Source organism: Lissotriton helveticus, chromosome 11, assembly GCF_964261635.1.
Source record: "Lissotriton helveticus chromosome 11, aLisHel1.1, whole genome shotgun sequence".
Taxonomy (NCBI): Eukaryota; Metazoa; Chordata; class Amphibia; order Caudata; family Salamandridae; genus Lissotriton; species Lissotriton helveticus.
This window is the reverse complement of record NC_136072.1, coordinates 72,540,706-72,565,585: the sequence shown is the minus strand read 5'-3', so window position 1 is coordinate 72,565,585 and position 24,880 is coordinate 72,540,706. Positions and strand designations below refer to the sequence as shown.

General features: G+C 43.3%; 1 protein-coding gene across 1 annotated transcript in view; it reads right to left on the bottom strand.

Annotated features, from left to right (window-relative positions):
• The window catches only part of POLR2H (RNA polymerase II, I and III subunit H), a 35,797-nt gene that overhangs the window by 6,193 nt on the left and 4,724 nt on the right, over window positions 1-24,880 (bottom strand). The window contains exons 2-3 of the mRNA XM_078665662.1: window positions 12,477-12,560; window positions 4,063-4,156 (exon numbers count right to left, since the gene is read on the bottom strand). Coding sequence (XP_078521788.1) covers window positions 4,063-4,156; window positions 12,477-12,560 — 178 coding nt within the window. The remainder of the gene's footprint in view (window positions 1-4,062; window positions 4,157-12,476; window positions 12,561-24,880) is intronic.

Genomic DNA, 24,880 nt, shown 5'->3' with positions numbered 1-24,880 from the left:
TGAATGTTTTGTTCTTTTTGTATTCCTGCTGATAGCTTACATATATCTGTTTTTATGAAATGAGTAGAATTCTCGCCTAAGCAAGGAATTAGGATTTGCCTGTGTAATGGCAAAAGGGAGGTCTGAGGTTCTTTAATTTTGACTCCATCTTACATTTGTCATGAATTTGTGTTGCCTTTACACAGGCTGCTCTATTCATGAAGTATTTCTGCCCTTTGGACTGCAACGTGTAGAAAACCCCCCTCTGTCCTTGTTTTGAAAGCAATCTCAGACACTAGCTGGCCTAACTGCATACAGACACGTTCTGCCATTACTGATTGACCTATAAGTGCTGAAGTTGATTAACTTATGGGTTGGGCAGAAACACGACGTAAGGGGGACATTCTGATTACATGATGTTTTTCTATTGGCTAATATTTTGCAGATCTTGTATGTCCATATTAGGTATTTTGTATGCTTGCAGAAGCTAGGACTGCCCCTTTCTTGTATGCTGAGTTTGTAAATTCTAAGCATATAAAAGACCTCTGTGTTCTGAGAATGAAGATTTCAGTTCTTCAATACCACTTTAATTTTTATGTTAACATAAGAAAGTGTGCTGTTGCCAATAACCATGTATTGGGGCAGGTATTGTTAAGCTAGAGTACAGAGACGTCAAAGAATTCATGTGAGCTGTGACTGGAGTTCCCACAAATGCAAAAATATTCGGACTCCCCTTAGGTAAACTGATTTTTGGAAGGAAAACGTGGCTCAAGCGGAAAAAGGTTTTCACCGTTAGTAGCAGACGTTTGACAAATGACCAAAGCAACAATATAGTTAAGAGAATAAATAATGCAAATTGTGAACAGAAATGTATTTATAATTATAAGAATATTGTTGGGTTCGGTACTCGCTAAATGCAGAAGAGGCATTCACTGGCTGGGGTCCAACCTCCAGCCATTGATGGATGGACTAGAGACATGGCGGAACGGGTAGAGGAATCCCTAATTAGGCCACCTAGACAAATTGATGGACTACCATCGGGTGGGGGCAGGGATGATCAGATTGTTAACTGACTTTTCTGATACTAGGCCGCTGTGAAACATGGCTAGTGTGAGTGTGCGATCTGGACGAATGTGATGACATTAGCCAAACAAAAGGGGGTGTAGACTATGAAGGTTATGCAACATGATGATGGTTGCTTGTAAAGTAAATACTGATAAAGGTGAGGACATGTCCATATACACTGTGATAGACCATGGCCCAGATGTACGAAGTCATTTAGCATTTCTTAACGGGTTGAGTAGCTATTTCGGGCCTTTAAATGCTAAATGGGCTTTTCAGATATACAAAGGGCCAAAACCGGTCGCAATTTGCTATTTCTATGCAGTAGAAATCGCAAATTTAGACTGCGATTTAAGAATCCTAAACAGGGGTTCCCTATTTGAGATTCTACAGCACATGTACAAAGCATTTTCTAAATGTGAATTGGGCTCTTAGGAAATGCAATTACCATAGAATTCAAGTCGACCGTAACCAAGTGCAAAATAAATAAATTCAGTTTTTTATTGTAACATGAAGCGCACATGTGCCCCTAGGGCATATGTGCACGTGCACTAGGAAATTCGAGGTGCCCCCAGGGGGACCTTAAATCCAGAGGCACCCTTGGCTTTGCATGTCTTAAATTGCGATTTCTTATCAGGAAACCACAATTTAGGAAATGCAAACAATTTCCTATTTTGCCGATAGGAAATGCCATTGCATTCCGGCCTATTTGTAATTCCCTAATAGAGGTTCCTAATCTGTAGGAATCACTATTAGGAAATTGCAAGTTTTATACATATCCTTTTGCATTTCTTAAAAGAGCGATTCCTATGGAGTCGCTATTTAAGAAATGCAAATGGGGAACATTAGTACATCTGACCCAATGTGTGGGCAAGTTGGGTCCTGACAGTTACAACAATCACTGTCTGGTATGTAATAAGGTAAGTGGCAAAAGAAGAATTGCAACTCCCTAATATGCCAAAATAAATGTCAGAGTTCGGGGCGTGGGAAGTCCAGGAGGGTGAACCCTAGTGGTGGCAATGAATGACAAAATACATCAGTGTAATAAGTTAAAACATGGCACTTTGGCGGTTTTCTTTCTATTTTGTTTCTCATTTTTACGTTTTCTCTATTACGTATGTTGTAAAAATGTCGCTAGTGACCAACTGCACACGGATTAGCCTAATACCAGCCGCATGGTTTAATTTCATTGCATTGTGATTATAGTGAATAGCATACTGCTTGTATGGTGTAAAACAAAAATCAATTTAAAAAAGAATGTATTGCGTCAAATGTCACAAAATTAAGGGAATCTGGTGTTGAGGTCAAACGTTATAGCAAAAAAGAATTGGACTGAGTCGCAACAGCTCTTTTCAGTTGAGTTAACCAGGTCTTTCTGTAAACAACCACCCAACAAGGAAAATATTCTGATGCTGAACAGCAGCAAAATTCCCTTCTCAAAGGTACAACAAAGTAAAGTGTCCGAATCTTGAGGATTGGTTCCATAGACACGAGTGCACAATTTACAGGGGCCTCCACATGGCTCCAGTTAAGGTTAACAACTCCCAAACCATTAGGATTATAGAAGCAAGGCTTGTTCTCTATCTGTGTCTCCCTGTACATAGTTCTGGGTATCTACAGAAACTGGACTGGTTTCCTGGACACAAAAGGAATATTTTCAAATACTTATGTGTGTGCCATAAAGGCATCCAACACTCAGGGCGACCTTTCTTCAGTCTCAAGTGCAAAGATACCTTCTCGAAGTCCCACCGCACCAATAAATCAACCAAAGTCATGTAACCAAAAACATGATAACATCATGTTACGTGGAATAACAGTTAATGAGATGGAACACCCGGAACCATATGGGAAGCCATCTGACTGCCAAAGGCACAAGGCTATACCAACGGAAGAATGTGTGCTATAGAAACAAAAATGTTATGTTAAGTATATTTCTTGAGCTCAACGGTTGCCCGAAGTTGTCCTGGCGCTGGCTGCTGCCCTCCAACCAGAGGAAGACGTGGAAACTTATGTACTTAACAGCCAGGTTTTCAGTCCTTACCCAAATGCCATGAGATCAGTGACATTCCTAATATGGAAAGGAAGCTCGTTCCAGGCCCTTGCCGCACAAGTGTTGAAACTTTTGACTCCCCAATTGACTTTTTTGAAGGAGGGTATTAGCACACTCTTAGCCCCTGATGAGCGGAGGGCTCTTTTCAGGACATACCATTGAAAAAACGACTTCAAATATTCCGTCCCTGTTCCTTGAAGGGCTTTAAAACGGTACACTAGGATTTAAATTGTAGCCGTTGTCTGACTCGAAGCCAGTGCAGCCTTTTTATTTCCTTGGTAAAGGATACTAAAAACACTACGTATTACATTCAAGGGTTGGTGTATACAGGGAAGTGGTAATAGGACTGAGCTTGAGGGACCTCTTGATGTGGGGAAGGGTGGAACTGGAAAGAGCAAAGATTAAGAGAGAGAATGATTGATTATGGAAACGGGATAAGAACCTGTCCAGCCTAAAACTAAATCTCATTACGGTACATTTACTGTAATCAGAAAGCGTTTGTTGTGCGGAGATGTAGGTTTTCTGGGGTGGCACTTGTGAGTAGTGTTGGTTTAAGTGGTGTGGTATAGAGCTGTGTGGATTGTGAAATAGTGAACGGTGTGATGTAGCATGGCTTTGTTAAAAGTTATTCAGTGTGATTAGTATTAGGTGATGTCGTATCGGAAAGTGCACATGGTGTGATGTGGTTAGGAGTGATGGTGTGATGTTGACATTTATGGTGTGTTTTATTGTGAGATATGAAATATTGTGGAAAAGAGAAATGTGGATTTGTGAGGATATGGAGAAGAGTGTAATGTTGAGGTGCCCCTGAGGTTGTGATTTTGGTATGAGAGGTGATATTTTGAGCAATACAGAATGGTACATTCCATTTAGCAGTATATTTTTATATAGTGTGGTGTTTTAGGATATCCTGTGGCAGGGTTTGGATGGTGTTATGCAGCAGTGAATGAAAAAGAACCTCAGTGCATTACCTGGATGGCCGGTCATCAATTGGGTTATATTCCCCATCATCAAGAGTACCATCTTCATAAAGAGTACTGGCAATAACAAGCCGAAACTTGTCACCTTAAAAAAAAAAAAAAAAAAGAAGGGGTCAGTACTTTGGCAATAGAAGAAACATGTAAGAAGCATGTTATTTATAAAACACCTGAACACAGACAGACCACAGCTGTCGGAAATCTGCCTTTTCTGCGTGGTCACCCCATATAATTCACCTTTTGCTGGACCCTCTGCTGGCTTTAGAACTCTGCACTTAAGCTTACTACCCAGTGGTAAAGTGCCTGTACTCTTCCTTTAAACACAATGAAATTGGAATATTTCTAATTGGTATATTCAATTTAAGCATAATCCACTAATATGCAAATGTATCCAGTTCCTGTAAGTCAAATGTCACTAGTGGACTGCAGCATTCATTATGCCATCCACTACAGTGACAGTATAAACCATGGCTTCAGGCCTACCCTTTATAGCCCGACTGTAGCTGGGTAAAACAAGCAATTCGACCTGTCAAAATAAACCCTCATGACTGGCCAAAACCTGCCTTTGAAATATTAATAAGTGGCCCCTAAGTAGGCGTTGAAGCCCACAAAGGAGGGTGTATGGTATTTAAAAGTAGGGCATGTAGAAATGTAATGGTAACATTCCCGTTTAAAATTGGACTATGCACTTCAGATCCAATAGTTGCGCTATGGAAAGCGTACCCTGGATAAGCTGGGCTTACAAGAGTTATTTGAATCCCTTTTGCTTGTATGGGCATTTTAAAAAAGACGAGGCTCAAAGAAATTTTTTGGCTAAGGTCGCGGAAGACAAATGGGAGTTAAAAAGAAATAAACTCACTGTTGCAATTTATCAAGTTTCCCCTCCCACTAATTATCGCCTGCAGTCCTATCTGGCTTTTATCCAGAATCCTTAGCATTTTTTATTTTGACAAGATTTCATTTAAACTACATTCCACTTATGTTTGGATTCTCGGCAAACGACTATTCTGTAAGCACGTTTTTTCCATGCACTGCACTTGTGACAGCACGTCAACGCAGTCAGACTTGCATATTTTGTTTTTCTTCCCATTTTATGCCGCCCAAAGGAAAAGATCACTAGTGCCTGTGTTTCATAGGTATCATTTCACAGTGTCAACCAGCCTTATTTTTTATCCAACAGCTTGACAACCCAGTGGTGTGTTATGCTCTTGCAACAGTTCTCTGGTCTTCTTGGAAGTGTAGGCGATCATACCTGAACTGTGATTCAAGAGCGGACTTGGTGGTCTGAGTCTTATTCTTGCTTTATTCCGGATGATAAAATGCGGTAGTCCCAATTACTGTGTACTATTCTTGCCTTGAACACATTTGATTCGGCATAAGATGGTCATAATGTTACAACTGGTGGGGCGTACACATTTTATTTGAATTTATTTGAAACAGTGGTGCATTTTACAGCCCCCATATTAATACTAATGATGAGTCCCGCGCATCCGAAAATCTACCATGGGAGGAAGATCCTTCTCCTTCCTGGCGGCCAAGACCTGGAACTCACTCCCCACTCTCCTCCGCCTTACTCAAAACCACATCTCCTTCAGAAAAGAACTTAAAACTTGGCTATTCGACAAATAATGAACCCCTTCATTTTTCAACCCCTTCCCAAGCGCCTTGAGACCCTCTGGGTGAGTAGTGCGCTATATAAATGCCCGAACTTGAACTTGAACTTTTAATGTGTAAAGATTCAGTTTTTATGAGGAGACGTCATTGTATGAATTATTTTTACCACTAATAGTTTTAAAATGTTTTATTACCTTATTTTTATAATATTTTTCTTGATCCGTATTTATGTACTTTTTATGGTTCAGAAACTAAGCAAAAAAGTTTTTGAAACAATTAGAACCAATTTAAAACTGGTAAGATAACATGCCTTTATTTATATAACAAATTTGAATAACGTTACTTGTATAACAAATCAGGAGAAATATTAGCCCTGAAGCTCCCACGTTTGTTCAATGTAACTCTAAGTAAGCGTTCTTTAGAAATGTCCTTGTGTTAAGCCATAGTTTTTAACTTGTACAAGAGAGTCAACTTACAGAAATGACATCATGTTACCCACTGATGGCCCTTCTAAATCCTTACTGTAGATTATATTTTTACGTCAAAGCCATCTGCTTCTCCAAAACAAGCCTTGCATTTATATACCTAGTACAAGTTACTTTTGGTCAAGGGCCAAATAGCAAGTAATTAACTCCACTTTATTCTGCTACATATCTAGTTGCGGGAAGAGCCACCAAACCAGGTGCAGCCTCAGACAATGAAAAAAAATTCACACAAGGTAAAACAGGGCTTTCCTTCGTAAGCACATGTATGCTTCCTAGCCCAATTCCCTCCCAATACAAACCCACTGAGGGAGGGAAAGCAGCTTATACAGCCCCTGCAATAGCAGAGTAAAACACAATCACCTCTGACTGCTTCAAACTCAAACATTTTTCTCTCAGTAGTAGAAAATCCCTTATTGCCTGCCAAAACAGATATCAATGCTATAAAAATATAAATCACTCAGTGCAGTTATAAACAAAGAGCATGCTCTAAGATCACCTAACCAAACTTACAACATTAAGCTCAACATGCAGAAACTTCATCTACAATATCACATACTTTAATTCCACCATTGACCAGACGTCAAACTGATGGTAACCCCCTTAAAAGCTATTACAAGCAACATTACCATTTACGTTAACAATGGTTCACTCACTTCAGAAAGAAGTTGAAAAGAGAACATTTATCCAATAATTGTCAATTTTGCGAGAGATGGAACCAAAACATCTACCCTATTCATACATCCTTTTTAGGTCAGGCCTAAGCAGCACATGTGCTATCAAGATGATCTGTTGTATCTACATTGTGGGCTTTGACTCCTCCATCGCTTTTGATTAGTCTAGTGTTGTCTTGCTTGCAAGCGAGTAATTGGCCTTCTTGGCCCCACCTTTTTCCAAGTTGCTCACTCCCCTGGAGTATCGCCCCAGGACTTGTAGGTTTCCACTTGTCCCTCTGCAACATCCATCTGTTTAGGGATTTCTTTTCTCTTTCTCTAAGAGCATTTGACCAGGGTGTTCGATGTTTTCAGTGTTCCTTAGTCCGTTTCTGTAAACCAGACTGTAAATCATGTTCTTATCTCCTTATATTGGCTGTGCATTCAAAGACCAAGGTAAAATGTTAGAAACAGTTTTCTTTAGCTGCGTCTGGATATAAACATATGGGATTCAAATTTTTGCCTCTGTCATCGCTGCCAGGATGTCCGTTTTTGTCCACTGAAGCTTCAACTTATGATGAATGGCCATCTCGGTTTGTTACTCACCAACTTATGTCGCTGTTGTCAGTGTGTGACCACTTTCCAGTTTGTTAGAGGCCTGGTGATCTCTCGGGGGGGTGGAGGGGGGCATTTATTACACAACATGACGGTAATGGCGCGGTCGGCTTACCCACTGCGCAACCTTGAAGTAAGACGAACAGGTGCAAAAATAGGAGCAAAGGGCAACGCCCATTTAGCCACTGATTACTACCCCGTCCTTCAGTGGCACCTAACGTGGTTTTCACTCGCTAAATAACAGACTACAGTTCCCAGCAAGAACCTGTGCACACTTTGCTGAGGTGCCAGAACCAGGTAGCCACTGTTTCTTTGTACTATGATCCCCTGCTTGATTTGTGATCCCCTATGGTATGTGATCTGGGGTGGGGGTGGGGAGGAGCACCTGCAAGCAGTGATAACGCAGTCAGCACCACTCCCACCCGTGACAGCACAGCGATGTCGGCAGGGATTTGCAGGAAACACAGTATACACACACAACACAGCTGGCTATGAAGTGACTTGTTTCAACTTTGTCTCAGTGCCCTTGCTCCCCCCCTCTACAATACACCCTGCCGCCTTCCAATATAACATCATGTGTTGTGACGAACTGCGTGCTCTCACTTGATACAAGGCCTAAGTTCGCCACAGCCCTTTCAGTCTCACTCAGGAAGTAGAGCGCCTGTGTGATGTCTCAGCCGGGATTCTGTTGCCTACTTCAGGACAGGTATTGTTTGTTTCACGGTGGCTGTTGCTTGGCGCTGAGAGGTAGAGTGCTGGGGTGAGGGGATATGGGAGGGACTCTGCAGGGAAGTCAGGGGGTTTGACTGGACCGGGGACGGTTGGTGTGGTTCGTAGACACAACGGCAATCGCTCGCACCTCATTATAATAGCAGGCATGCATTCCACTGATCTGTGGTCTGTGATCGAGAGAAACACAAGTGCCCCTGCCACCAGTGTCTATCTCCCAGTGTGTCCACATGCTCTCCCAGGATCAGACTGCCACATTCTTTGTTTCTAGTGCGGAGCCCAGTCCAGTCAGGGAGACAGCCAGAATAGCTATGGTCGAGGTGCAGCTCAATCTTGACCAGTGCTGGCCATCTTCAGAGTCAAGACCAGTGCAATCTCAAGTTGGGTTTGAGTGAACCCGACCAAGTGTGCCGCACTGGCCGCTGGACCAGCGACTGCTAGAGACTGTTTGGCACCCTGCAGTGCCCTTGTCCCCCTAAGGCGTTGCCAGGACCCATGCTACTCAAGTATGCCAGGGAATGTGGGCAGCGCGTGCCAGTAAGGTGAAGTGGTGATGGATAATAAACAATTATGAGAAAGCAAGGAAGGACGGAACCTTAGAATGTGAATAAGGTGAATCTGCATGTCAAGTTTAGTCTGAACAAGGTTTTTTAGAACTTGGCCCTTCTACCCCTGTATTTTGTTTTCATCGCAGTGCTTTAAAGAAACAGATATCATAGGTAGAAGCACTGAGTGTAAAAAAACGCAATGTTACCTAGCACCCTAAAAACAAAATTAAACGTACTCAACATGAGTAACACATTCTAACCCCTTGTTTACACAAACACGTGTCATGAATCGTACTATGGCAACACGAGAGGCTTATCCCACTACGATCAAGAAAATGTTAAACCAAAAACAACGTATTACCCCTTTCACTAATCTATTCAACAATGAAATATCTCCAGAGTCTTGTTGCACGGGATACTAATAGCACACAACCACTTGATCTTGGTGATGAACAGCAGGCGTCCACACTAAAGGTTCTGTGTAACAGGTGAAAAGTGTCATTCTGGGGTGTTGCAAACTGTTAGTTTATGGTTTAGCTGGTACACATACCCGCTGGTAGGAAGGTCACAGATGCATTCGATATGTAGAACATACAATGTGCCCGGCCAAGGGTAACAATAATTTCCAGTCTTTTCTCATCGCTTACAGTTACCAATTCCAAAAGTTAATAGTGTTGAACAGTTGTACCAAGCTCATTCCCCCTACTAACTGTCAGAATTTGCTGACACCGAAAATACTATAATTGATGCATTAAAATACTTCGAAAAACCCTTGCCTGCAGGTCAGTCAGGCAGCCTATTGCTGTATAAGAAAATTTCTAAAGCAGATCGTAGGCCTTATTCAGCCCGCAAATCTAGCATAGAGTTCCAACAGCTGCTAATTGATTTTAATAAGCATTTGGAGAGTGTAGGGAATAATAAAGCTCTTACAGTCAGCCGGAGCAGCTACTCATTTGTCGGTTTGTCGAAGAAGCGGACTTACATCTTTTCCCCATGGGACTCTGGATTGGGCTTTAAGATTTCAGTTGACTTCGATGATTTAAATCTGATATTTGTAATCCCTGATGATGTGCCATGAATGGCAATACAGATGAAGATGGTGCAAGTAACAGTGGCGGAGGTTCCACATAAGAATACCTTTTGTTTTTTGCTGATCTATAAAGCCAGTTATTGCTGTAATCGATAGCCAAAGTCCACAAAAGGGGCTCTGGATTTGTACTTACTCATCTTAACTTGTCATTTATAAAATGACGGATCACGGCAGAATATCACAAGGAACACTTGCTTCATAGGCCACGTTCTGCTGCTTGAACTCTCAGAAGCAGCTCCGTTTTCACTAAGAGTTAACGTGACAAGTGCCTTGAATGTGCCCTCTACGCTACCAAGATAGATAGGACATCGAAATGGCATGTCCTACAAAATATAGTCATGTTCTACAAAATATAGCCTACAACTGGCATCTTATTAATTTTTATTGTCCTCAACTCGAACTGCACCATAGTTCAATTCTCTCTAAATTGTAATTTTTGGATTGGAGTAAATAATTTGTTCCCAGCGAGTATTTCAATGTTAAATGTCACTTTGAAAGTTTTTTTGTTAATACTATGCATAGTTCTCAGTGAAGCATCTCAGGTCGGTAGGTGACCACTCACAACTTTGAACATTAGTTTACATCTATATGTCTGGCTGGGAAGTTTCTTTTTTTGAGAGCAATGCTTTGTAAAACCTTTATACAAAGTACTCAGTACATTTTCTGACACATGAAATAACTGCTGGTGCTGTTTTCATCCCGCGTTTCAATTTAACTCAAATTTCATGGTGGAACTCAATTAGACCAAACCACACAGTACGTTAGGCTAACGGTACGTTTTACTCATGTCTCGTTGGTTTATTAGGGTTGATTGCATTACCTTCTGAAGGTGTGGCTACATATGACTTTTTTTAAGAACACCAAAGTAAATCCTCATCACTTATCTCAATTCATGTCCATTTCACTGATCTCCCATTCGACTGTCGACTGGAATGTGAAGCTGTTCGAGAAAGAGACAATTATGGCAATGTAGTCAAAAAAGACTTATTTCCGTACTTCTACTGATATTTTTGCCGCACCTGTGATCCTTTCCTGCCATTATGACCTCTGATAGTAGGGGCTGCTAAATCTGGGTCAGAAGCAGACAGACGCTAAACACTTATAAGGTCCCAAAAGTGAGACCTATTGGCTATGCCAATGCTTGTTCTTGATGTGTCCACTGCTCTTTTGCATATAAGTTAGGTCTGCAGTAAAATTATACGATATTGTGAAAAGAAACCCGACAACCAATATTGATGATGATATACTATTATTCCACGTCTGCCACTTAAATTTCAGAGTTGTTGAAAACAATATCTTTCAAAGATGTGCCAAAGTACATACTAAAGAAAAATTAATCTGAGACGATACTCTTGAATGTATATAGTTTTCAGGTCCAAACTGAGGACTTTGACAACATGCATCCTGTTCCAACTAAACCTCGAGAACTATCAGAAAACGGAATATGTATTCTGGTTTAGAAAAACCCCAAGTTAGAAATAAACATTGGCAATCTCAAAACATTTCATGGAGAAGATGGAAAGTAGTGAAAATGCTAATCCCCCATGTGCTTTAGCACACCCTTAGGGATATTGTGCATTAGACAAATATAAATCTAATACAGTATATTAGTAAACAGTACAACATGCTTCCTTTTCTCTTCTCCGATATTTCAATAAATGTATCACAATTTAATGGAACAGGGAAAAGCTTGAGATGGGTCTTAAAAACGTATATAGAAGGCAAACTGTTAGTGTCCGTGATGACATTTCATACATAAATATAAATTCCAACATGTCCTAAGCAGTGGTTACCCTACAAATAAGATACTGCACCTCACCAATTTTAACATGGCTGAAAGACGACATGAAATCCGGTCACTGCGCTGTTGCAAATTGAGAGAACACCCATTAAAAGCTTTGTGGAGAACAGAACTTTAGTCGTAAGATGACACTTTCACTCTAACGCCTTGACGAAAACTGCAACAGCACTACAGTCCTCTACATCGGCTGCTCTAACCCAATACAGAGCAGTTTTCTGGACTCTAGTCAATCTTCAGAAAACCCATATACTAGATATACCGGACTGGTGGCACTGCAAAGTGGCTTCTGGTACTTTCATATGCGTGCTCTCCTACTAAATATGCATTCGTCCATTAATTCTGAGGTGTCGTCAGACACCAAATGCTTGAAATTTGCTGCAAAAATATTTCAATGACACTAGGTCTAGAGAAACTTGGCAGTAATAGTACCTAACAAAAGTAAAGTCAAAATAGGCAACCAAATTAAAATGAAGTCACTTTAAGTAGCAAATCCAATGCGTAAATGTTTTCGGGAGGGGGGGGGGGGGTTGTATCATCCATCAAGATAAAATTAAGGTGAGTATGCAAAACCTAGGGTTGGAATAGGACTATCCAGTATCCACAGCTGTAAATCCAAGCAGCCAGCTCCACATTCTAAGAGGACAGTACGCATCTTACGAATAGTCTAATGACATCCTTGCTAAGCATATCAAGTTCAAATTGAAATTATTAGTGGCTGTGTAAACTACTGTTAACAGCTAACCCTTCTGCATTCATAGTCAGCCCCAATTACATTTTTACCATTGCAACTCATTAGGATTCAGAGAGGAACATAGGGAAAGAAGAACACACATTGTAGTTAACAAATGAAGGAGATATAACAGTCAATGAACTCACCAAGGTCCACTGGATATATTTGTATGTTCACATCCAAAATAAGGTCCATCTTAAACGACTCACTCTCACAATGTAGTCGGGAAACTGAGGGGGAAAGGGGACACTGTTACACAGATGTTTTCACTAAGGTTAGCACTCTCAGTTACACTGAAGACCTAAGCATTAGACTCTGAACCACATGAACTCAATAGATTTGAGATCAATCCCCCCCCCTTACACCAAAACAAACGGTTCTACTGGGACCAGCCAATATGACTATAGATTTTACAAAAACTGAAATGGCATCCAAGTGGACGTGGGATCATTTTCTCCTCTTCGCCAGAATCAGCAAATTGACTGGCTGTGGCAGAACAATGTTGTCAGATATTTGCGGATCCAGGAAGATGTCCAGATCCTGCTATGCACAGCAGAAGGCTGGGTTCTGGGGGCACAGCATGGATGCGGCTTAAAACGGACGCCTCTATGCAGAATGGAATGACAGAGCTGTGAGTGTATTGGTGGGTACGATAGGTAAGGAGCACTGGACTTGTGTGAATGGCTTGGATGAAAGCTTCCCGAGTATAGCTGAAGGCATCTAGACACTACTGGGAATTGTCAGGGTCATGTCTGGTCATGCTGGGTTAAGCAATGTCACAGGCAATAAGCTATTGCAGCAAAGCTATGGTGAGAGCCCACTCGCCACCACCGAAATGGGCATAGGAAGTTTGCACACCTGTGCAAGACCAGCCCCTGCTTTCAAACTAAGATGGCCAGCCTAGTAGATTCTGGGGATCAGTGGCATTGAGCATCTTTTGTAAAATAACTGATGTCAAGTGTAAGGTGAAGTGTGGTGTCAGATGTAAAGTCATGGGAAGCATGACAGGAATATATGTGTATGTTTGGGAGGCGGGTTTCATTGTTAGCATAAAGGCCCGTCAATCAAAGATTTTTAATGGAAAGCATGTACAAATATAAATTGTTGAAGAGGAATGAAGCAGAACTGGTCATAACTCATAAGTGCAGTGGTCAAGTGTGACTACTGCAAAGACACCTACATACTGATACAATGACACTAACAAAAATTAGTTATAAATCCAGAACACCAAGTAACTCCTGCTCATCTTGCAGTCAAGCTCACCATCTTTGGTGGTTCCCAGTACACCTGCAGCCAGGATAACATCAGACTGCAGACTAAGAAGTGCAAAAAAGAAAAAACAAGATAACAGGCCTTTTCCATCTGTGCACCCGGTATCCAAAACAACACCCCCCTACAATGTAGTAAAGAATTGAAGATTCACCTCTTTGAAGAATTCTATATCATAATGTATTGAACGTCCACAACTCAGCTTCCTCTCCTATTACTCACTAACTTAAAGCTTGCCATGAACAGTGCTCCACTGTGGCTGGGTTCACCCTATAGACATAACATATACATACATGCCAATGGGAAATTGTCAATCAAAAACACACATTTGGGAAGAGGCTAGACCCAGTATAGTCAGGCATTCCTACAAGGATGCCCACATCTAAACACACCGATATAAAGAAAAGATCATGATACTCATTCACCCACAAATACAGAAACAGACTGCAATTAAGCATGTGATCCATTGTCCATATAACTCCTACATAGGAATCGTTCCATTGTAAAACCCAAACCAGTTGGCAAACACAACCGTCTGAAACACACATCAGCACCAGACTTTGTAAAAGCTACAGTAAAATATTGAGAAAGGTTCACGGGTGTTGTGACGTCCTAGTATTTTGTTGGTGATATGTATAAGCCTATGAGGCACTGTACATTTGCGCAATTGGTATTATGATGTCAGACGGTTCGGATTTGGAACCTTGGGTGTGGATGACGAGTGGGAAACGCTTAGAGGCTGCCGGACGTGAAGGACGCATAGTGCCCAGTTGCTGTGTCCGGGTATTGGAAGAATAAAGTATACTTATTGCTAAGTCTGGTGTCAGCAACATATCTAGTCAGATAGTAATGCATACAGCAAATCCCAATATAAAGGATAAGCTTTGGGCTAAGGGAAAATCTAAAATGTTCAGTGGTAAAAAATGTTTTCGCTGTGGTAGCAAGATTCACTTAGTCAACTGGAAAAGTTGGCCAGCATGAAAGCAGAAATTTTCAAAATGTGGTATCATTGGTCATTTTACAAAGTGTGTCAGAAGAAGACGATGAAAGACTTTGTTGTAAAATGTGTAGATACAAAGGGTGAGGTTCACTCTAGTTCCTCAGAAGAAGAGGATCTGAATTTATGTGTATTGAATGTGGATGAAGACATTTTGCGTGAGAACGGTAAAAGGTCTGTTGGGGTGTAGCAATCTCCATTGTGGCAGACTCAGGGTCGAATTGTGAATGAGGAGGTGTGGCAGGAAACATTTGTACCAGTAGTACCGTAGGTAACAATTTTCAAAAGTCAGATATTTCACCCAAAATATTTACCGGGGAGCCTGTTATGATAGGGTACAGAAAATTGTTATTTAAGAACAGAGAAACTTTAGGAACATTGTATGTGTTGGCCTTGGCTCCATTTGTGGCAACATTTGGTTGTTTCACATTCAAAAGCATACCTTTTTGATTGGCCTCTGCAGCGGCCACGTCTTAATGTAGGTCATCTTTAACCGCATGCGCGCTAGCGGTTTTCCCGCTGCGCGCTGCGATTTCAAAAAACCCGCGTTACATGACGAGGTCAGCTCGTCATCAGCGTAGGGCACGTTACGCTCATGACGAGCTGAGCTCGTCATGAGCGCCGAAGGGGTTAACCCCTTCGACGCTCATGACGAGCTGGGCTCGTCATGCAGTAGCCTCCTGCTACGCTCATGACGAGCCCAGCTCGTCATGTAAAGTGCATCTGCTGCTTTTCCAGCACAGGGGAAAAATCCCCATAGCGTTCAAGGTGTTAAAGACATGAGTGACCTGTAAATATTTCAAGATGATATCATGGTAATGGGGAAGAGCAAAAAGGAACAAGATTCCAAACTCTCACAAGTGATGAAGATTCTGGCTTAAAAGGGTCTTACATTTAAACTGAGTAGGTCTAGATTTGCAGAGGAAAAAGTCACTTACTTAGGCCATGAGATAACAGGAGAGGGTATCAAACCTAAAACAAGCATTGGAAATGCAATAGGTCTCGCCATAGGATAGTTTTGAGTTTTTGGTGTGGAAAAGGTTTTTTTTTTTGTTAAGTTTTTTTCCCTTCTAAATAAAAGTATTAATTTTGTTTTTAGATTTGTGATTATTTTAGCAAATTGAGGGGGGGGGGCGAGAGCGAAGGACGGAGGAGAGAGAGGGGGGGGGAGAGAGGAGAGAGAGATGGGGAGAGAGGATGCGGCTGTCAGTTGAGCCGCGGCAGTAGAAACAGCGGCTGGTTTGAAATGCCCGGGAGTACCCGGAGCAATGAACTTCTCCGAGCTCTTCAAACTCTCTGGGCAGCTTGGAGCATTCTCCCCCAACGGGAAGTATCTGGTAAGCGGGGCGTACAACCTTCTATGGGTAGAAGGCAGTGTTAGAGGAGTGTGAGTACTTTACCACTAATAGTGGAAACATGATTTCTGGGACCACTGCCTCGATAGCACTGCTTAGCAAAGAGGCAAGGGGAGGCAAACGACAAAGGGAGAAGAGTACCCCGACAAAGGAACCTCACAACGGCTAGTAAAAAAACAAGCATTTGCAATGCAATAGGTCTCGCATTAGGAAAGTTTGAGCTGTTGGTATTGTAAATGACAAATTTTATATTTATGTGTTGGTTTTGAAAATAGCGAAATTAATAGCTTTGTTATTTACAATGCCAATAGTTTTAACTTTCGCAAATGTGACACCTATAGCATTTGTAATGCAATATGTGTTGTATTTACGTGACTTAAATGTATTGATATTACTAATAACAATGTAGCATAATTATGTGGCAATGAGTGGTATTGTGTGGAGTGTGTTGCATTCAGTACAGTGTAATTATGTGGTGTGTAATTATGTGGCACTGAGTGGTATTTGGAGTGTATGTTGCATCAAGTGCAGTGTAATTATGTGGCATGTAATTATGTGGCACTGAGTGGTATTTGGAGTGTATGTTGCATTGAGGGCAGTGCAATTATGTGGCGTGTAATTATGTGGCACTGAGTGGTATTTGGAGTGTATGTTGCATTGAGTGTAGTGTAATTATGGGGTGTGTAATTATGTGGCACTGAGTGGTATTTGGAGTGTATGTTGCATTGAGCGCAGTCTAATTATTTAGCATATAATTATGTGACACTGAGTGGTATTGTCTGGAGTGTATTTTGTATTCAGTAGAGTCTAAATATGTGGCATGTAATTATGTGGCACTGAGTGGTATTGTTTGGAGTGTATGTTGCATTGAGTGCCGTGTAGTTATGAAGCATAATTATGTGGCACTGAGTGGTATTGTGTGGTGTGTTGCATTCAGTAGAGTGTAATTATGTGGTGTGTAATTATGTGGCACTGAGTGGTATTTGGAGTGTATTTTGCATTGAGTGCAATGTAATTATGTGGCGTGTAATTATGTGGCACTGAGTGGTATTTGGAGTGTATGTTGCATTGAGTGCAGTGTAATTATGTGGCACTGAGTGGTACTGAGCGTATGTTGCATTGAGTGCAATGTAGTTATGAAGCATAATTATGTGGCACTGAGTGGTATTGTGTTGCATTCAGTAGAGTGTAATTATGTGGCGTGTAATTATGTGACACAGTGGTATTTGGAGTGTATGTTGCGTTGAGTGCAGTGTAATTATGTGGCGTGTAATTATGTGGCACTGATTGGTATTTGGAGTGTATGTTGCATTGAGTGCAGTGTAATTATGTGGCTTGTAATGTGGCACAGAGTGGTATTTGGAGTGTACGTTGCATTGAGTGCAGTGTAATTATGTGGCGTGTAATTGTGGCACTGAGTGGTATTCTGTGGAGTGTGTGTTGCATTCAGTAGAGTGTAATTATGTGGCGTGTAATTATGTGGCACAGAGTGGTATTTGAAATGTATGTTGCATTGAGTGCAGTGTAATTATGGGGTGTGTAATTATGTGGTGCGGAGTGGTATTTGGAGTGTATGTTGCATTGAGCGCAGTCTAATTATTTAGCATATAATTATGTGACACTGAGTGGTATTGTCTGGAGTGTATTTTGTATTCAGTAGAGTGTAATTATGTGGCGTGTAATTATGTGGCACAGAGTGGTATTTGAAATGTATGTTGCATTGAGTGCAGTGTAATTATGTGACGTGTAATTATGTGGTGCGGAGTGGTATTTGGCGTGTATGTTGCGTTGAGCACAGTGGAATTACGTATTATGTGGAGTGTATGTTGTATTCAGTAGAGTGTAATTGTGTGGCGTGTAATTATGTGTTGGTCTGACTTGTTACAACCATGGCAAATCAATGTCAAGCTATGAAAAATTGAATCCTTTCTTTGTCTAAAACATTTTAAAGGATGTGCTTTTAGTGAGACAACCAACTTATACTAATTTTACTTTTAGCTACATAACAATGTACAGTTATCGTCCGGGCTTTTCTTTAGAGACGGACTTGTCACTTTTTGCAGCTCTATTTACATATGTTGATTAACTATTTGTTGCTTTCTTCAAGCTCCCGAACTCAGAATACCATGTGAATGGGTGCCTTTAGAAACGGGCTCCACTCAGCCACTAATGCCGCAAACGTTTATCATGCCGGGTGGAGGGCCGTGGGCACAACTATTGCAGTAACAGAGTGCGGATCTAACCACTGCCACTTACACCCAAGGTCAGTACATGCAACACAGATACCTAGTAAGCGTTAGAGAACGCCCACCGCGTGCCCGGGCTACCCAAATTGCGTCCCATATGACAGCTAACTAACGGGCCTGCTGTCTAAAGGAAACAGATAACTCCAACCACACGCGGAGGCCCTGACGGGTCCAACTAGCGTTCCCTCCACGGATCCTTCATGCTGTCACGGTGTCACCCCCAAACCCCGGGTTAGCTTCCAAATTCGAAGGCGGGCAGCCCTTTTCGGCTGAGACGTGTAAAGCTAGCACACGTACCTGCACAACACCTTTGAAGCGCTACCTGGCAATCTATATTTCCCCCAACTCACTTAAACAACACCAGAAACGGCGTTGTGTCCTTTCCACGGACGACTTTTCTTGAGCATTCTTTCTAAGATGAGCACTGCCATCTGCAGAAATGGAGGGAACATCTGGAAGATATTCTGCGCTCCGTGACGCGAATGGGAGAAAGATGATGTTTTTTTAAGCAGAGAAATGGTGGGGAAATCCTAATAACTGTGAAAAACGCGAACAAAGCAACAAATACTCTCTCTAGCTACCTCAAAATATTGTGTATTCCGCACAAAAAGCCAGTGTTTCATTTTGCAAAGGCCCGCTCCTTCATTTGCCCAAATCAACTCGGCATAATAAAAAAAATGCATAAATACATAAAGAAATAAATCCCGCCTTCGGGTAAAGTCCGCGCTATATAAAAATGCATAAATAACTAAATTAATAAGTACCGCAAATCACCGCCGTCACTGTGCCGGCCTGCGACCAGGAAGTCAGGCAGGCCGGCGCGACAACAGGAAACAGGAAGTAGGAGAGCGGGAGCCTACCCCGCCTCCAACGGAAGAGCCGCGATGGGAGCCGCGTTTCAAGCACCGGAGCTGGCAGGAGCCGGAGCCAAAGGAGGGAAGAAGAGTCCTGCTGCCGGGCCCTGCAGCTGAGGAGAGCCGCCGCAGGAATGAAGCCGGTGAGTGGGTTGCTGAGCGGGGGGGGGGGGAGCATGTGTGTGCGAGTGCGGGGGGGGGGCGGGCTGTGTATGTGTGTGTGCGTGCGTGTGTGTATGTGTCTGGAGTGTGTGTGTGAGACTGTGGGGGAGGGGGGTGTGTGTGAGCGAGTGTCTGCCGTGTGCCTGTATGTGTGTGCCTGCGTGTGCATGCGCTCGCCTGTGTGTGCGCATGCAGAGGGGTGGGGGCTGCCTATATGTAAAGCGCTCTGATACCTGATTCGGTTCGGGGCTGGGAAAAAAAAAAAAAAAAATGGCTGAGTTACTCTGCGCATGCGCGGGTGAGACGCGCGCTCCCGCGGTGAAAACCGCGAAGGAAACGCTCGTCCACATCGGTGTCCACATTCCCATTAACGGGCAACAATAGTTGTCGAGACAGACACTCTCAATGCTCACGCATTGAGAGTACGTCTGCTCGACCTAAAAAACAGCCTTCTAATTTGGCATATAGTTCACAGTTCTTGAGGGCGCAATAGATAGTTGAAGATTATCATACCCGAGAAGGGACTGGAAGGATGGTGGGTTTTAGGGTGGCAGTGCAGGTGGCGTTTTCAAGTCGCCGAGGGAGAAGATGAAAAGGAGGGAGTAGTGCCCTGGAGAGAAAGGAACAGTGTTATATGAGGATTTGAAAGAGGGGGAGGGGAGGAGGGGGGGGGGGGGTAGGGGAGTACAGCAGAGGTGGAGCCTGCTTTATAGAAGTGTAGGCGCATCACGGAAGAGAGGAAAAGAATTAGAGAAAATAGAAGCCCCGATTTACCGGCTGTGAACAGTACATCGACCGAAGTGGTCATGACGTTTTGATAGCCAGTGACGGATTTGTACGCTAGAGCATAAAAATGTGCTACTTTCCCAACGGAGACTCCCAGATGTGGGACCGGGGAAACCCCAACTGAAACATTTAGCGAATGTAATCAAATGCGGCAGTATCGGTCCATTGTGCGTTGAGCTGCAATTACAATACAGTTGGCAGCATTGGTCAAGTAGTGTCATAGTCCATATCAGAGGAGACACTCGTATTTAGGTAACTGGGGGCTTTTGGAGCAAGATGCTTGACGTTTAGTATTGTGTGCGAGGAGAGAAAACAGTCTGAAGAAAGGTAACGTAAGAATAACACGATTACGTGTTTTATACTCTTACTTGACATGTTAAACTTGCAGATTGTCTCAAAGCGTTAATGTTAAAGCTGCCGCAGAGTGTTCGAGACGTTGAAGGCTCACGCGTGTTTCCGCACAATGTTCTGTATATGCCTTTGGTCTCTTGGGACTTACAAGACTAATAAGAACAGAGCTAGTGTCACAGATCTTGTAGTTTTGGAACCAAGGAGAATTCTGCATTCCGCCAGGGACAGTTGGTTTTAGCAGCAGACTTTCGCGCAAGCGAAAAACTTTTGTTTACGTGTATGGGGCTTCGTCCCGCCTCTCTGTCCCATTGGCTAGCTCCATAAATGGAGGCTAGCCATTGGAACAGAGATGCGTCACTCATTCCCCGAGCAGATTCGTGGGCGTTCCAGCGATTTTTACTCATCCCGCCCCTTTGCAATCGTCATGCGGCGGTGGTTTATTTTTTTTTTAAAGCTTTGTTTTTGTTTTCGCCACACTTCCAAAATGGCGTTTTCAGGGGTGGGTTGCGCGATGTCCCACTGTCCGTTCCCGCCGGCCCCCCTCCCGCTGTCCGTGTGCCCGTTCCCACACCCCCCTCCCGCTGTCAATGCCTTTCCCGCCCCCCTCCCGCTGTCCGTGCCTTTCCTGCCCTCCCTCCCGCTGTCCGTGCCTTTCCTTGTGCTGTTTCCAACCCACTGTGAATTAAAATGTTTGATCAAGCAATATTTATCTGTGCTAGATGTAATAGATCGCAACACTGAGAAACCCCCTACCTCATGTAGATCTTGGCGTGCTTGCTGTGCTGTGCTTGTGTGGTCGTATGTCTTTACCTGGGGTTAATGTGTAGCACCGTGTTTACATCGTATTGCGGGAAAGGCACAGGTTCAGATGAGATGTATTTGGAAGGAAGCTGCGCGAACTATTCTGTGTCGCCTTTTCTTCCAACCCTAGCTATCGATATATACTATTTATAAACACATGTTGGTAACTACCTACGTGCTAGGACCGGATTTCAGGGACCTGAAGATGAAGTTTCCTACAGAGACTACAGATGCTGGCAGCTTAACGTAGATTACAAAGAGACGGTAACGACAGATAAGCAAAAGCGAGAAACCAAGATGTTCTTCACAGTACAACAAAGACGACAGGAAGAAAGCAAAATGTTCCTTTCAGAATACCGAAGTGGTCAACAAGAAACAAGTGAAAATGAAGCGCAATGCCCTGCAGCCCACCAGTGTCTTTCCATCAGACAGCCCACTCTAAGAGTGTTGCGCTCAATTACATTTTTGAACGGTGTTTGTTTATCCTCTTCAGTCTGTGGTAACCTCACTACAATTTACTGGCAGTTGTCAAATCAACATTTTTAGGTTTCGCCTCGCCGAAAGCTGCGCGCGAAAAACTTTTGTTTACGTGTATGGGGCTTCGTCCCGCCTCTCTGTCCCATTGGCTAGCTCCATAAATGGAGGCTAGCCATTGGAACAGAGATGCGTCACTCATTCCCCGAGCAGATTCGTGGGCGTTCCAGCGATTTTTACTCATCCCGCCCCTTTGCAATCGTCATGCGGCGGTGCTTTATTTTTTTTTTAAAGCTTTGTTTTTGTTTTCGCCACACTTCCAAAATGGCGTTTTCAGGGGTGGGTTGCGCGATGTCCCACTGTCCGTTCCCACCGGCCCCCCTCCCGCTGTCCGTGTGCCCGTTCCCGCACCCCCCTCCCGCTGTCAATGCCTTTCCCGCCCCCCTCCCGCTGTCCGTGCCTTTCCTGCCCTCCCTCCCGCTGTCCGTGCCTTTCCTTGTGCTGTTTCCAACCCACTGTGAATTAAAATGTTTGATCAAGCAATATTTATCTGTGCTAGATGTAATAGATCGCAACACTGAGAAACCCCCTACCTCATGTAGATCTTGGCGTGCTTGCTGTGCTGTGCTTGTGTGGTCGTATGTCTTTACCTGGGGTTAATGTGTAGCACCGTGTTTACATCGTATTGCGGGAAAGGCACAGGTTCAGATCAGATGTATTTGGAAGGAAGCTGCGCGAATTATTCTGTGTCGCCTTTTCTTCCAACCCTAGCTATCGATATATACTATTTATAAACAGATGCATATATTCTCCCATGGTGCCGTTTTATCAGCTGCACCCACCTATTCTATTGGAACGGGATCAAAGCAGTGGGTGCCAGCCTCCCAAATGGTCGTTACTTTGGTTGTGATTGAAACGGGGCATATTCGCACTCATCCTCTGTTACAAATGTTACACTTGCTGACACAGCGAACACCAGCACGCTGCCCTATTTTGTTTATTCCTAATAATTGGCTTTTTTCCGACGGGCGGCCCGCCCCTTCAAAAAAATGGTGATTTAAACTCAAACCCGTAGGTTTTTGCCAGTGTGTTTCATTGTGCAGTGTGTTCCTCCCGAGCACCTCATTACCACATCTAGGGCTGCGAGGCGCTGCGGCCCTAGAATCGTCGGGTTAGTGGCCATTCAAAGTTTCTAATTAAAGAGGGAGTTGGGAGTCTAGCGGCTCTGGTACCAGGGGTGAACAATGGTGTGAATGGGGCAATAAAGACACAAGCCGCAGCTATCCCGCTAATAACGCTGTCAGTCTCTCTACTTGATGCATTGTAAATCTCCTCTTTAATGATCTGAGCTAGCATACAACTCCTTCCAGTAAACAGTTTACAAAATAAACCACTTCAAATGTATATGGCTATATCGAGCAAGGTGACTGCGTCATTTGCATCTTCTGCGGCACCGTTTCCTTTCATCCTCCCCTCCTTTCTTATCGGGAAAATAAATATTATTTTGCGTTGGAAGGCGTTAAAAATGTAATTAGAACAAAACGAATTGAAGACCGTTGTTGTGTTGCATTTGCATTGTAGCTGTTGTGCTTGTTTAACGTTTATTTTGTTGCTATTTCTGAGTATTGATTTGGTTTCTGCGGAGTCTTTTCGCGGTCATTGGTAATGCATCTCCATAAAGATGTGCGCTTTAAATACCGCGTAGGTTTTCTTGTAGGTCGAATTCTGGAACCGTGATCGCGTACACATTGAGATCGGCAATGTGGCATTGGAATATTCCCCGTACAATGTGTAATCAAGTGAACATTTGGGCGACTGTTGTTACTGTTCATTTGCGTGTAGGAAGTAGACATTCATTCCAGATACACAAAGAAACCGTGCATTTTATAGAAACACATATAACGCCCTCTCAAGAAAAGGGGGATACAAGAAAACTAACTTTTCAACATGTATGCATTCCCAAAATGTTAGTTGGTGAGAAACAGAAACTGTCTTTCCATGAATGCATAGATCGATTATAACTGCTTATAACGAATCAATAGCGTGTTATACATTGAGGTTGTGTAGAATCGGAAAGATTTGGAAAACGCCTTTTTATTTCCTCCTTAGATCCGCAATCACGGGATTCGTCGTGGGTTGCAAACAGCGCAGCTGTCTCCGTGGCGCGTGGTGCTAGAGAGATGTGCGGGTTGGGGGTTAATGGGGGGCGTGGATAAGGTAGTGACTAACCGTAATAAAACGAATAGCACCGGGGTGCAGCCGGACCGCACTGCCCCCCACTGCAGAGAAGTTGCCCCCCACGGTGATGTGTTTACAGCTCAGCAGAGCTAAGAGCCGCTCAGCAGTGGCGCGACATCCGCCTGCACCAGAAGTGCACTTCCGACCGCAGTGCCAGGCGGGGAGGGGCTGCGAGGATGCCCACCCCACACGCATCATCTTCCGATGCCCCTGGGGTTATCCTCGGCACACACGTGGCAGAAACACGACAGCGGGCTGAAATCGAGCTTCTCCACTGTGCAGCCTCAAGCACTCCTGGCAGGACACCCATCTGCACCCCATTTCCACCTCATACCAAACAACCAGGGGACAGCACCTGGCGCTAGACTTACTCACCCGGGGGTGGGGGACAACCGAATGACAGGATCATGCGTTATATCCAGTGAAGAAAGCGCAAGTGAAAGTCTGGACAGCTATTTTATTTATATTTAAGCGCGGACTTTACCCAAAGGTGTCAGAGCACTGTACAATACAACCAGTTACGTTACATGAGAGAACTGTTGCAGGAATAGAACAAACACAAATAGCATGAACAGAGTGTACAAGCAAAAGTAAGAATAAATATGACACATTTTACAATGACTAAAGAACTTCCTGGCGAACAGCAGTTACCTTCGTCGCCCACTGACAAGTATAGGTTGTGGTGGGAAAATTCCACGAAGAGCACGTGGTAGAAAGTAACCCCGCTCTTCTCAGATACAAGTAAGAGGTGTTAAGCTGGGAGGGTGACAGAATCGGACTCCGTTCTTCCCAGACCATCGTGATGGGAGGAAACTCGGAGCGACCCCGCATAGATGGTGGGAGAGATGCAATTTGAGGTCTCGAGGTAGGGGCGTGGGTGGCTAGGAAATCAAGTACCGTTTAATAGATGGGAAGGGTCCAGTGCCCTGAGAAAGCAGGGAGTGTGCTTTAAGGAAATTATGAGGTACCAATGTTTTTTTTTTTTTAAGGGTTGGAGTAATGAAACCTGCACCCAGG